General features: G+C 39.1%; 1 protein-coding gene across 4 annotated transcripts in view; it reads right to left on the bottom strand.

The window, feature by feature from the left end:
- The window catches only part of VPS13B (vacuolar protein sorting 13 homolog B), a 481,062-nt gene that overhangs the window by 213,337 nt on the left and 252,659 nt on the right, over positions 1–15,066 (bottom strand). For all 4 annotated transcript variants that reach the window (XM_048068672.2, XM_048068671.2, XM_048068670.2 and 1 more), the window contains one exon: positions 9,349–9,555. In XM_048068672.2, coding sequence (XP_047924629.2) covers positions 9,349–9,555 — 207 coding nt within the window. The remainder of the gene's footprint in view (positions 1–9,348; positions 9,556–15,066) is intronic.

Raw genomic sequence — 15,066 nt, 5'->3', positions numbered from 1 at the left:
TTTGTCTTTGTATAACTCATCTGAACAGTTCTTTGATACACTGCCTTCCAATAACTTCCTACAGCTTTGTAACTTAACTAGCCTTTGAATGATACCCCTACAAGATGATGCTTCTGTTGCTGGTGTTCCATTTGTCTGGCTACAAGAGAACTTTAGAAAAGGGGGGATCCTGCAAGCCAGGCAGCTGTGGAGGGATCAGCCAGCCAAGGACAACCTGCCATAGCTGATATCCTCAGATGAATTTCACAGGATATCAAGAAATGCAGGCCAGTTAAAGGTCAAGGAAATGGAGGAACAATACTTGTTTAAACCTGAGACTGTTTATTTTCAGTTCAAGTCAAAGTTGAAACCAATATCGATGTGTTGTGGACTGATCTGCTGCTCTCTATTTTTTTTCATTTTATAAAAAGTATTTTCCTTTTACTTTTTTGAGCTGGAGCATTTTTGAAGTTCTTTTCGTACTGCTGGCACATTTCATTTGCTCGACTGCAACTTACAAACTGTGATGGAGGGGGTAGGAGTGAGAGACAGTCCCCTCCCTCCCCATTCACTCTCACATTAGACATGTTCCAAAATGCTTTTTGTATGAAAATCAACTCTGTTCTAAAATGTTGGCAGATCTCTACATTTCTGGTAATTAAAAAAAGTAGAAGACAACAATAGTAAATTAAACATTAAGTGGTGCACTTAACAGCACATACGTACCGCCACCATGGCAATTTTTTAATTTTACACTTTGGTTCTTCTTTTTTCATAATGCAATGTGTTCAGATGTTTCATGCATTTTTTAAACTTTTTTTTTTCTCTACAGAGAGCTGTTTTTGTTTAGTGGTTTGAGGATATAGATAACTTTGTTCTGCAGAAAACTGAGGCAATCGTGTTCCCACACTTTTCTTTAAGCTTATTTTTCTGTAGCTATTAAATTATGTACTTCACAAAAGTATCAGCCAGTTGATAATTTTGGCACAAGGTTAATTGTAACTGTAGTTCTTCAAGAGTCTCACAAATACTGTTATATAGCATAAACCCAGACATATATAAAAAGCAAATTAACTCAGGAATGTGCAATCAAATTTAAAAGCAGCAAACCCTGAATTTTAGGGAATGTGTCCCCTACCAACTTCCAAGCCCATTAAATCTATGAATTTTTATCAAAAAACAGTTACAGGGACTCATTGTATCATTAGAAACTGCTTCTTCCTTTTCTACATACCTAAGGTTTTGGAACAGGCTGTATATCTGATACGCTATAATCAAAAAATATACAGGTGAGGAAAAGAGGCCAAGATGCTTGCAGTTTCCATTGATGTTGCTGGAGCAAAGCTTACACTGGTACAATTCCAGTTATGTTTTTGCTTATGCTTGTCTGATTTGCAGATGTTTCTGACGTGAATTTCTGTAGCGTGTGAGGTGGATTTATTAAAATAAATTCAAATGCTGTAGCACATAGCTGTGTAGATGTAGAAAGAAAAACAGTTCTTGAATATCTAGGAATTAAGTGGAGGCTGTTGATATAAAACACCAGCGCAGAAAAAATAAGTATCTTGATCTGCAAAGCAAGCAATGCTATCAGAAATAAAAGAACTATGAACCTCTGGCCAGAGCTATAACACCAAGGGGCTGTTTTCATGGTAGAATAAGTTGGGGGTCTGACACCTGGACCTGCAATTGCTAGGATTTTAGGGCTTATTTGGTCACAGGGACTGCAAAACCTAACCAGGGCCTCAACTCAGTCGTGCTTAGCTTTGCTCCCTAATTCTGTACTCAGGCTAGCGATTGCTCACCTGGTATTCCAAGTCACTTATGTGTTTTACCACTTGCACTTGCTAGCTCGAAGACAGAGTTAGCTAAAACTGCATTAATCTGAGGCTTATGGAGAAAACCTCTTCTGCTTGCAGCTATGCCAGCTGAAGAGCTTATCAACAGACATCCCCAGCTGCTCATCGCTATGTCCCAGTCAAAGGTTACAGGCCCCTCCTATCTTCTACTTCAACAGTTCAATATGAACGTACTATCCACATTTTTTTTTCTACCATTCAAACATACACAAACAGTCGAATTGGCCCATTCTCTCTCAGTAGCAGGAGCAATACAGATGGATCCTTTGAAGGTAGAAGCTGCTATGTGGCTATCCTTTGCAGTGAAAAATGGAGATTACATTTCTTCTAAACTTTATATTAATGGTATTGTATCCTAAACCATTGGGCAGAGTCACAGGGATTGAAAAAGTGATGAACCGCAGTAGCTGAAGTCTTTTTTTGTTGTTTTAATAAGCTCAAATTCTTAGAATTTTTTTCACTGAAAAACTAAGAAAATGAAGTGAAAAGACAGACTGTGCTCTTGTTTCTCATGCAGTTTCAATTTTCGTTTTGCATTTTCAGCACCCAGCGTGGTATTGTTAAATATGTTTATGCATTAATTTTCCGCTCTGTTTCCAGATCTACAGAAAAATCAAGCCAGAGTCAGAAACACTGAGCTATTTTCCCACAACTTCTCATGCCAAGTCCTAAAATATACAATTTAATTCTTTCACCAATTGTTGCAAATTGACCAATATACTGAGTTTATTTTCTTAGCAGAATTTATCTTTGTTCATCAGGAAGAACCAAACATATGAGGCCTTCATCCTTGGCCTGCCTAAAGCTCAGGGATGATCACAGTTTGGCCACACTACTGCTATGCCTTATCAAAATAACTTCTGCGTTCTTGCTCAATCACTGAATTTCCCCAAGGACTAAACACTTCTACCACTGTTTGTACTTAAGTAAACAGTAACAAGTGGCCTGTTGTAGTCTGTACTACCTTTGCTATTGCTGTTCCAAAGGAGGGATGGTAAAAATGATTAACTGTTTCCATTCCTCCAGCAGTTATAAGCCTCTCACGGTTCCCTGTCTTACCACCACCCAGACTAAAATTCAGTAAGCTAGGTAGCTTTATCGGCATTGGACTGTGGTATTCCCTATCAACCTGTCAGCATGGGAAGAATTATACACAGCTTAAAATATAAATCATCCAGGGACCGTATAAACAAATTACTTCTTTTACTGTTTAATACAAACAGTTGTGAGAGTTTGCTTTCTTCTTACTCTTTTACAGCAAGTCCATGCAGCTGAAAGAAGCTTTTAAAAAAATCATGTCTCCCACAGAACAAAATAACATTAAATGTAAAACCTCTGAAGTTAAAAAAATGTACCTATCGTAGTGAATTATTCTTGTTTGACAGATTGCAAAATTTCAGTATTAAAAACTGTAGGAATATATAAACAAAATAAGAACTCTGATGAACAAAACACAAACAAGATTTCCCAAATTCTTGGAAAACGTCCCTAAGCCAAACCTGTAGATGAATATATTACTGTTTAATTACTCCATATGCTTTGTTGCTGTTAGTCTGCAATAACGGCTATAAAAATAGCTGCAAGCTTCAACTGTGGCTGATGCACTCCATTTCTTTCATGAAAAATCCTAGTGTTACAGTAGTCTGAATACAAGTTACAACTGACAAACATAGGATGGTATCTTCCAATTCAAACAAAAAGGACCTAGCTTCCTTCCCACATTGCTTGTAACTTTAAGCTGATATAAAGTACCTTCAAATTTCTGAAGATCACAATATGCCTCTATCAGTAATCAATAATGGCATTTTAGAGAATGTAAAGAAGTACATGGTATTTAAACGGAGATATAAAAATATTTTTCCATTTCTCAGAGTATTTGCAAGTTGTCTTCAGACGTGCCAGTATCAAGGCAGTGACCAAGCAAGGTTTTGTTGGTGTTAGGTCTCCTGGCCAGTGAGTGCCAGTACTTTAACTGCTTTGTGTGCATTTATTGATCCCTTGACGGAATTCATTCATCCTCTGCTTCCATGCAGTATGACTTACTCTCACTTGGTTAACTTTCCTGACATCCCAGCTCCTACAATCATTATTTCTGTGACGTATTAAAGATCACTTCTGCCTTCTCCTCTTCAAACAGCAATCCCTCTCCATGGCTCAGATTTTCTGTACCATTTTGAAGAGTACTTGAAGACACTTGGAAGTACTGAAGAGTACTCCATGCTATATGAAGCTGGTAAGTACTGGGTTACACCCCCCACTCTTCTTTTATACTTTTTTGAAATTAAAATTATTTTTTTCAGAAGGCACTCTGAAAAATACTCAGCTCTCAACTGAGGGATCTCTCAACAAGATAATGCAATCGAGTTTTAAAATACTTGATTGGATTTCATGAATTACGCACTTACGAACAAATGGGGTCTCCAGATAAAATCTTATTTCTAAAATAGCTGTCACATGCAATGATACATACGTAGACAGACTGTGAAGGACTACGCTTTTACACCAGACCCACAAGAAAACCTTGGCCTAACCAGAAGTAGCATGGCATAGCAGACTGACATCTGTAGCCCATTAGGCAAGTTGACAGGTAGAACTAACTGCTGTACTTCACAGGAGACAAAACAATCAAAAAAATCTGTCTCCATTTCTTGCCTGCAAGGCCTGTTGACTTACTTTGACTACTTCTGGGGCAGAGGAATAGCTGGACAGCACTTCCTCTCTGTACAGATGCCTCTCAGATGCACCTTTACTTCTATAATAGGAAACCATGCATATTTGAACATACTAAGAAAGTTACCTTTTTTTCGAATAAAGTCTATACAGACTATGCCTAAGGCTTTCAGTAGAATAAAATAGTCCAAAGTAGCAGCTGGAGACAGCAGAAGAGACCAGGTTCTCTCTCTCTCATCTTCTTATTCTACCCTCTTCAAATAAGGAATTAGAATTTCATGATCACACTATGTACAGCAAGGTATGGTGACTGTAATTAAATTAGCAAAAGGAAACAAAGAAACTAAGTAATTAATTACTCTCAGAGGACAAATGGCTCTCGCTGATTAAAAAGAATGAGGGAGAACATTCCCTAGCTTATTTTTCAATACATATTTTTTTTAATTCTCAACACGCTTTACCTCAAAGAACTGGACAGCAACCATGCCATTAATGAAAATCTAGCTTGTACTTTGATACTAGGAAATATGTTGAATAAGTTCAGAGACAGCCACTAACTGCAGAAGAAAATGTGTTGTGGAAATACTGCCAACCATTATGTTACCCATTATTTAATTTATATTGTCTAAAATAGTCCATTAGAACTCTGAGAAGACAGTATGGTTCCTTTTATTATTTCTCACTGGTTGGCCAAGGGTGTTTCTCCTCCCTCTTTCCCTTTCCCATTCCCAGCAGTAATAATACACAACTCACAGACATCAGGACTGTGCACAGTCTCAGGAACAGTGTTTGCTACTTTTCACAAGATGATCCACGAACGCTCATTTCATACCTTCAGAATGTTTTGAGATTTATTTTTGTTTCACCGTGCAAAACTAACTTTCACCACTAACTTCCTTCAAGTGATCACAAGACCCATATCAAGGGAGAACTGCAAGTATAAACATAGACTCTCAGAGTAATAAATGCTAATAGCACCCCACAAATTCAAATACAGCATTTTTGTAGCTACCAGTGTCGCAGGAATCTAAACTCTTACTTGACTTTCCATACCAAAGATTCTCTCCAAATCTTTTTTTTTTTTCAATCACAGTATTTCTGAACCTTCTCCTTTCTCTTTTTTATTGTAAATTTACACCTTTGCATGCTCTACATATTGTTTTCAACTTAATCACAATACACTTGATATTCCCACCCAGTTAACCAGAAATGGATTAAGATTCTCCTCAACTGCTGGGCCAAAAACATTACCCTCCTATACTTAAATAACTTTGTGAATCCTTTCCTGACAATATCAAATTTAGCCTTCTAATTTTCATTTTGCATTTCTGTAAAAGAACTTCCAACAACCTCACGTATCTAGCTACATATCATTGATTTGATGATTCTAAGAATGGTTTGGGTTGGAAGGAACCTTAAAGATCATCTAATTCCAATTCCAACCTTCCTGCCATGGGCAGGGACACCTCCCACCGGACCAGGTTGCTCAAAGCCCCATCCAGCCTGGCCTTGAACACTTCCAGGGATGGGGCATCCTCAGCTTCTCTGGGCAACCCGTGCCAGTGCCTCACCACCTTCTGAGTAAAGATTTTCTTCCTAATACCTAATCTACCCCCTTTTAGTTTAAAGCCATTCCCCCTTGTCCTATCACTATACTCCCTGACAAAGAGTCCCTCTCCAACTTTCCTGTAGGCCCTGTTTAGGTACTGTAAGGCTGCAATGAGGTCTGTCTGAAGCCTTCTCTTCTCCAGGATGAACAACTCCAACTCCCTCAACCCGTTTTCATAGAGAGGTGCTTCAGCCGTTCGATCATCTTTGTGGCCCTCCTCTGGACTCGTTCTAGTACTTTCATGCCCTTCTCTTGCTGGGGGCCACACAGCTAAATGCAGTGCTCCAGGTGAGGTCTCATGAGAGCAGGGTGAAGGGGGACAATCACCTCCCTCGCCCTGCCCTGCTAGCCACGCTGCTTTTAATGGAACCCAGGATACGGCTGGCTTTCTGGGCTGCAAGCGCACATTGCTGGCTCATGTTGAGCTTATCAACCAACACCCTCAGGTCTTCCTCCTCGCGGGTACTCTCAATCCACTCTCTGCCCAGCCTGTATTTGTGCTTGGGATTGCCCTGGCCCAGATGCAGGACCTTGCACCTGGCCTTGTTGTACCTCATGAGGTTTGCACAGGCCCACCTCTCAGGCCTGTCCAGGTCTCCCTGAATGGCATGTTTTGCCTCCAGCGTGTTGACCACACCACACAGCATGGTGTCATTGGCAGACTTGCTGAGGGTGCACTCAGTTTCACTGTTAATGTCACCAACAAAGATTTTAAATAGTGCTGGTCCTAATAGTGAGGAACATCACTCACTACTGACCTCCACCTGGACATTGAGCAGTTGACTGCAACTCTTTGAACGTGTATGTTCTCCCACCTCACTGTCTCCATTAAGCAAATGACACCTGCCTCAGTATGTTTTTCTGCCAGTGTATTTGCATATCTCTTGTGCCTGCTCTTTCTTCTGGACTGCCTTCCTACTCTGGACACAGATGGAACACCTTGGGCTGAGAGCTTTGAATGGAGATGATGGACAGGAGCTTCATTCCTCTATCATTCTTTCAGACATGTGGTCTATATGTTTTCACACAAAGATTTTCTCCTGTTTGCATCTTTTTTCTTCTTTCGTATCTTAAATAATGATATCCTCCAAGCACAATCAATCTTTTAAATTTATTTATATTGTCTAGCATAAAGATATGTTCCTTACAAAGCAATTTTCAAATCTTGTTTGTAAAGTGCTGTCAACTCTAAGTCCCCTATTGTGAAAAAAATCCAGTATTAATGCCATGTGTTTTAATATGACTTTCTATTCTAACAAGATTGAGATGCTGATCCCAGCTTCAGAGTGGAAAAGGCTGAACACAAATTTTACTATTGCTCTGTTAGCTACTTCACCAAACTTCACTTAGATCAGGAGAAAATTTATTTAGCTAGAGCACAATATTTGTTGAGAATAGGAAGAAAATGAAATAAATGACGAACAATATTTTGCAAGTAGTAGGATGTGAATGCTGAACTTGGACCCACATTGCCAAAATAATCTTGGTAACATATGGATTAAAACAATTACTGAATCAGTTTCAAGTAATTCTTTAAGTACAGCATGTACTCTAAATACTGCTGTCTATATAGAAAGAGGGTCAAAAACAAATTGTTATTTATAAAGCTGGTGGTTTCTGGTTTTAATGTAAAAGGAAGTTGATGTTAATAGGTAAAAAAATTCTACTTCTGTGGACATACTGTTTTCTTACTGTTATTGCTTACATTCAATTTTGCATCCATGGCAAGATTTTTTGCAACAGAGATCACATGCACACAGAAAGACACCAAAACACAGGCTAGTCAAAAAATTTAGAAATTAATATTTTAGTGAAATTACTAAAGAACTAAAGCTTCATCTCTAACACCCTTTAATGAATTACTTGTGTGTATGTATGTGCATGCATGTTATGCATATGTTATAGTAAGCACTAGAAATCACCGTTTTATTCTCTCCAAAACCTGGAATTGATACAGGCCACACATAGGGTTAAAGCAGTCCTGGTCCACTGTTGTTGAACTATGGAATTGGAATTAGTATTCAAACTGCCAAGTATTTGACTGTGTCTCAGAACTTCCAGGTACCCCTAAATCACTGTAGTTATCCTGAGAATGGAAAGAATTGAGCATTGCATACATATTATAAAATATCGGTGTACCTTCATCTCATCTTATGCATTTACAGGTCCCTGCTGGAGCACAAAGAAGGCCAACTAATTAATGTAACCAGTAAGCCTGTGAGGGGTACTAAGAAAATCACAAATACTTGGCCTATTCAGTTGCATAGGCTCCTGTGACCAACCACGCTAACGCATCAGCTAGCTGGTGAGCTAATGATAGTCATGGATGACATTTAACAATGTACTTATGCTGACAGAAGAATTAGCCTTCTTTCCTTCACATGGGAAAGAAGCAGAACTCCTTCCCATGCCTCAAAATAACATTTTACAGTTTTAGGCACACACAGAGATTAAGATCAGGTACCAGTTAGCTCCAGGCAGTTATGCAGTGCTGCAAATTAAGGAAACAGAAATAGATAAAAACAAGCGGCCAATCTTTCTCCTATTTGAAGCTGCATACCAAAATCCTCATGTGACAAAGTTATGAAAACACCCCTGAGACAAGGGACAGCTGGGGCAGTGGAAGAAGCAGAGCTCCTGAAGTAGCTCACAGATGGAGGATAACAGTGCCTGGATGGATCTGGCATGAGTGCACAACTGGGTAACCTGCAATGCCAGCGCTGGGAGTCTCCACATCCCCAGTACCTCTTCTGGCTCGTCAACAGAGACTACATGCAGCAGTTCTGCAATGTCTCAGTCTTCGTTTTGACTGGCTTCAATGCAACAGACTGACCGCCTGAAGCTACTTGGAATGACTCACATGCAGCACAGGTACCACAGGTACTTCAAAAGTACCAGTTACTATTCTAGTAATTCTGGACCTGAAAAATACCTTATGCTTCTTGACCTGAAAACACTAACCATAATTTTCTTACAAGAGTTAATATTCATTCAATTCAAAGAGAAAAAATCCAGACAAATAAAAGACATAGGAGAAATACTGCAACCTTTTTTTTTTTTCTACACCAAAGAGTAATGATGTATCCTTCATTAGTTGATCAGGAGCAAAGCTACTTTCCATAGGGACACCACTACTCTTTATTGATGCTTTTCATTTGTACTTGACTGAACTCCGTATCTTGTAAATCAGTATTCATGACTTTTTTTTTTTTTTAAAAAAGGAAAACTTACCTCTGTAGTGGTCCCAATGTCAGCTGATGGGCTGTATGTGCTGGTATCTGGTGGAGCGGTACCAATGCTACTTTTAACTGGAGAGCTAGGAGGAGCAGGTCCTGTCACAGTTTCAGGATAAACAGAAGACTGATACAGAATTCCTTTCCTCTGAATTTTATTCCAAACTTTACTTGTAATCTCAGCCAGTTCATATAAAAGCTGCACCTGAAAGAAAAGAAAAAAGTAAAGGAAGCATTTCTTAATGAGGTGGAGGAAGATCATCAAAATCAAAGTCCTCCAGTGAGACTTAAAACATAGAACTGAAATCCTCAGAATTTATAATGTTCTGATAAGCAACTGCATTGCAATTAAAATAATTAGCAGCAGTCACAGTATAGTGATTTTGATAAAAATAATCTGCTCTTTGTCTAATAATCCAGTATGTAGTTCATAAAAGTACAGCCAATGATCTGAGCTTGTAAAACTTTTACTAACATAAATTTTAACAATTAAACAAAGGTAATTTGTGGCATACTTCATATGTATAGATACTGCCTCTAGAAAAACGCAAACATATAAACTTTATGAAATAATAGCAACACAAAATTTATTCATTTAAATGGTATTAAAATAATGATCCCATGCAGCACATGAAACTGTTCTCTGTTTATCTGTGTTATCATTATTAAACTCAACAGTCTCCTGGCATATGTCATTCCAATATTCAGAAAACACACTGTTTAACTTGCACATTGTTTGACTCAGTTCTAAGATATTTACATAAGTTTTTGTAAATAAGCATTAATCACGGAATTTGTATGACAACATACTGCAATATACTGTATAAAACAAGCTCAGGGAAAACTGCAAACAATATATAAGCAGATCCACAGCTGGATACCATACCCAACTTGCCATTATAAAAAATGGAAATTCTCATATTTATAAGAACTTTAAGCCTCAGGACACATCTACTCTATGAAGCTGGCTTCTTATGTGGGCAGAACAGATGCAGAAAAACACTGCTGTCAATCTACATTTGATATAAAACAGTACTTGATTTTGTGCGTGAGAGTGTGTGATGAAGTCTCAAAGAACATGCTACAGTCCTTTCTTAAGAGGTGAAGTGCTGGAATTTTATAAAAACCTTCTTCGTTCATCTTGGATTTTCTTTTGAAGTTTCAAGGCTTACACTGAGCAGGTCATACACACTTTTGACAGAATTTTTCCTTACAGGAGATAAACTTCTCAGTACTTTTTTTTTTTTTTTTTTAAATCTTCATACATGGTGCAGTCTATAGACAAACAATAATGGCGGCTGTTTTCACTTATAAAAAAACCTTCTTTTAGCTTCACTTTAAAAGGTTTAATGTCTGTTGCACTTTGATATGCAGTGGTAGCCTTTAAATTGCTATTCACAAATTTCCAAGTTTTCCTGAGTTTCTTCCATGTAACCCAGGAAGATCAACTAATAATGTCCATCTGATTGATTGAGTAATATAATATTAACTGGTGTTGACACTTTACTGGCAAAACAATCTCTAGAAAATTAATAGGATACAGGCACGCATCCAAATCATACATGCTTGCAGCCTCCCCTCCCTCAAAATATTTATTGGTCAAGAGATGAAAGGATAATTTAAGCTATGCTTCTCCTGAGGAAGCAGGGCTTCCAGAAATTTAATTACGCTACTGTTCATAAAGGCCCAAAATGACACAAAGGAAGAAATGATGCAACTTCTCTGTTTACATGCACGCTATTGTACAGCCTGACGAGGTTTGTCATAAAATAATCCAGAGTTTAGACCTTATTGGGACTACAACAGTCATAATCATTAAATCTTTCCATCATTTATCGGCAGTCCTGGCTATCGGGGGAGGTCCCGGTTGACTGGCGGCTAGCCAATGTGACGCCCATCTATAAGAAGGGCCGGAGGGCAGACCCGGGGAACTATAGGCCTGTCAGTTTGACCTCAGTGCCGGGGAAGCTCATGGAGCAGATTATCTTGAGGGTCATCACGCGGCACTTGCAGGGCAAGCAGGCGATCAGGCCCAGTCAGCATGGGTTTATGAAAGGCAGGTCCTGCTTGACGAACCTGATCTCCTTCTATGACCAAGTGACGCGCTTGGTGGATGAGGGAAAGGCTGTGGACGTGGTCTACCTTGACCTCAGTAAGGCTTTTGACACCGTTCCCCACAACATTCTCCTCGAGAAACTGGCTGCTAGGGGCTTGGACTGGCGTACGCTTCGCTGGGTTAGAAACTGGCTGGATGGCCGGGCCCAGAGAGTTGTGGTGAATGGAGTCAAATCTGGTTGGAGGCCGGTCACTAGTGGAGTCCCCCAGGGCTCGGTGCTGGGGCCGGTCCTCTTTAATATCTTTATTGATGATCTGGATGAGGGCGTCCAGTGCACCCTCAGTAAGTTTGCAGACGACACCAAGCTAAGTGCGTGTGTCGATCTGCTCGAGGGCAGGAAGGCTCTGCAGGAGGATCTGGATAGGCTGGAGCGATGGGCTGAGGTCAACTGCATGAAGTTCAACAAGGCCAAGTGCCGGGTCCTGCACCTGGGCTGCAACAACCCCAAGCAGAGCTACAGGCTGGGAGATGAGTGGCTGGAAAGCTGCCTGGCCGAGAAGGACCTGGGAGTATTGGTGGATAGTCGGCTGAATATGAGCCAGCAGTGTGCTCAGGTGGCCAAGAAGGCCAACGGCATCCTGGCCTGTATAAGAAGCAGTGTGGCCAGCAGGTCGAGGGAAGTGATTGTGCCCCTGTACTCGGCTCTGGTGAGGCCGCACCTCGAGTACTGTGTTCAGTTCTGGGCCCCTCGCTACAGGAAGGACATGGAGGTGCTCGAGCGAGTCCAGAGAAGGGCGACCAAGCTGGTGAGGGGTCTGGAGAACAAGTCTTACGAGGAGCGGCTGAGGGAGCTGGGCTTGTTCAGCCTGGAGAAGAGGAGGCTCAGGGGCGACCTCATCGCTCTCTACAGGTACCTTAAAGGAGGCTGTAGAGAGGTGGGGGTTGGTCTATTCTCCCACGTGCCTAGTGACAGGACGAGGGGGAATGGGCTAAAGTTGCGACAGGGGAGTTTTAGGTTGGATGTTAGGAAGTACTTCTTTACCGAAAGGGTTATTAAGCATTGGAACGGGCTGCCCAGGGAGGTGGTGGAGTCACCATCCCTGGAGGTCTTTAAAAGACGTTTAGATGTAGAGCTTAGCGATATGGTTTAGTGGAGTACTTAGTGTTAGGTCGGAGGTTGGACTCGATGATCTTGAGGTCTCTTCCAACCTAGAGAGAAATCTGTGAATCTGTGAATCTGTGAATCTGTAAATCTAGTAATTATTTATATTCTCAGAGAGATTTTTAAAAATTTCTGAGGCTGCAATTCTTGCATCTACTCTGAAATAGTGGCTATTTCAGACAGCTACGGTCACCTTTCAGACTGTTGCCAGCAACCCATAAGCCAGTAAGTGTGAACCTAATGAACTTTATCATCTAAAATCAGAGACAAAGCAACAAGTTCACTAAGAAAAAAGGCACACTTTGATTAGAAATTGATAGAGATATTTTAAAAAATAGAAACTACAAAAAAGCCACACTATGAAACCTCTTTAAAGAAAAAAGACACGTCTATATGTTAAAAACAAAATAAAACAAAAAAACACCTCTCACATAAAGAGCTGAAGCTGTCTTTGATTATTTTTTAATACTCTTAATTTTACCGCAGCGGTTGTTACTCATTAAAATTGAAGGATTTCTGCTAATCTTGTTGGTTAAATTTCTTCAAGTTTTGAAAACCATTCCTCATAATATCAGAAGAGCTAACGTAAGCGTGAGGTCTCTTTGTTTTAGAAGTATTTTGGAGCACAACAGTAAACATATAATTATGTTTAGTACTCCATATTCAAGAAAAGAAAAATTGTATGACAAAAATAGGAATAACTCTGCCAGTATTTGTTAAGAAATGTTTCCCTCTCTCACTGCTTCCAATCCCTTCGCAGCAAAACCACACATAACTCAGTAAGACCCCACTGGCTACTTGGCAAGATCTGTGAATTTCAATATGTTACAGTATTTTATACTTAAAACACATTACTACAAAATTGAGAACAATACAACAAAAGGCAATATCCTGACAACTTTGCACACAGAGAGTATCTATCGACTTTACAGTGACACAACCATCAGAACATGGTTTCACATTAAATCATAATAGTCAAACAGTAAAATACTTCACCTTTGCTACCATTTAACAAATTCACCAGGTATCACCTAATTTAAGGCTGTCATCTGCAGACAAAATATAGCCTGTCATTCTAAAGAATCAAATTTTATAGTTACTCTAGGGCGAGTTTATAAATATCAAATGGTGTTTATGTAATTGTATTTTACATCTTCTGTTCTTGAACATCTGGCTAAAGAGGACTCATTTTCTTTCACCTTTTGCATAAATAAAGCAGGAAGAAAGAATAGCTCAAAAACCTTCACTACATTCATACAATTTGTCCACGTCTTTTTGGTCATTATAAAACTTCAATAAATGTCCTAATGTGTAAGAACATAATTTAAGACAACAACATTTAGTCTATTCAGTCTGATATTCCATTTCACTGAGCACGTAAAGTCAAACACAGTAAACTATTTTGATACATAAACATCTGAAAATATTTACAAATTCTCTGAATAGCTGCAATATTACAGTGAAATCTGTACAGTTTTATTAATATGGAATAAGGCAGGTTTCCATAGTCTGTGAAATTATTGAATATTAATGCATTAAACATTATGGAAATACCATGAAGTTGCAACGTACAGACTTCAGGAAGACTTGAAACGTAAAAAGTATAGTTTTCAGCAAAATCATAATTCTGTCCCTTTCTTATTTACACATTCATAACACAGTGACAACCTTTTATATGTGCAAACACACTCGTCATACAGATTAAAAAGCCTAAGAAGACATTGTTTAGGTTGCTCCGTTTCAAATTTGCCACATCTGGTGTGCAATCTCATTTTAACCAACCCTCTTGCTAGTGAATTTGAGCCCAACTAGTGCAGAAGACAATGGCATATAGCAAGTGAGTCAGAAATAAGTTGGATGGAAGTCAGTGAATGGGGCAGGAGAACAAACATTGACGATAAAATAAACATACAGTTTAAAACACTTTTTTCACTCATAGAACACAGAATGAGGCAAGGGAAAAATAGCACGTGACTGAGGAGCACATTGTAATGAATATACACAAAGGACAACATTAAAATTACACCAGCCATCATAGCTTTAGCATTCTCAGTCTTAGGCCATAGATCTATACATCTTTATAAGCATTATGTGCTGCATTTCAGATAAAAATGGTAATACTTTGTGTTCTTTTTCCTTCTACCCGTTAAATAAATCTCTAAACAGTCCATTTTGTCCATGTTGTCCTTTGAAAAAATTTTACTTGCGTACAACACTTTAGAGCAGATAATAAATGGATGCAGAGCCCTACTCAGACATAAGCATATTTGCAATTCCCATTAACATGAGTGTTATTGCCAACACCAGTGTTGTTCATACATTGCAACTGTCATGAAAGTGTTACTCAATTTACAGTAAAGATTACTCAAAATTTTGCAGAGAAAACCTACACTATTTTGACTACAGTAAACTTGATGCAACTCAGTAAAATACAGGGTGCATTTTCTGAAAATCTAACAACCTCTTTGACTTTTAATAAACATACATGAGGTGGTAAC

The sequence above is a fragment of the Anser cygnoides genome, chromosome 2, assembly GCF_040182565.1.
Source record: "Anser cygnoides isolate HZ-2024a breed goose chromosome 2, Taihu_goose_T2T_genome, whole genome shotgun sequence".
NCBI lineage: Eukaryota > Metazoa > Chordata > Aves > Anseriformes > Anatidae > Anser > Anser cygnoides.
This window is presented reverse-complemented; position numbering and strand designations above follow the sequence as displayed.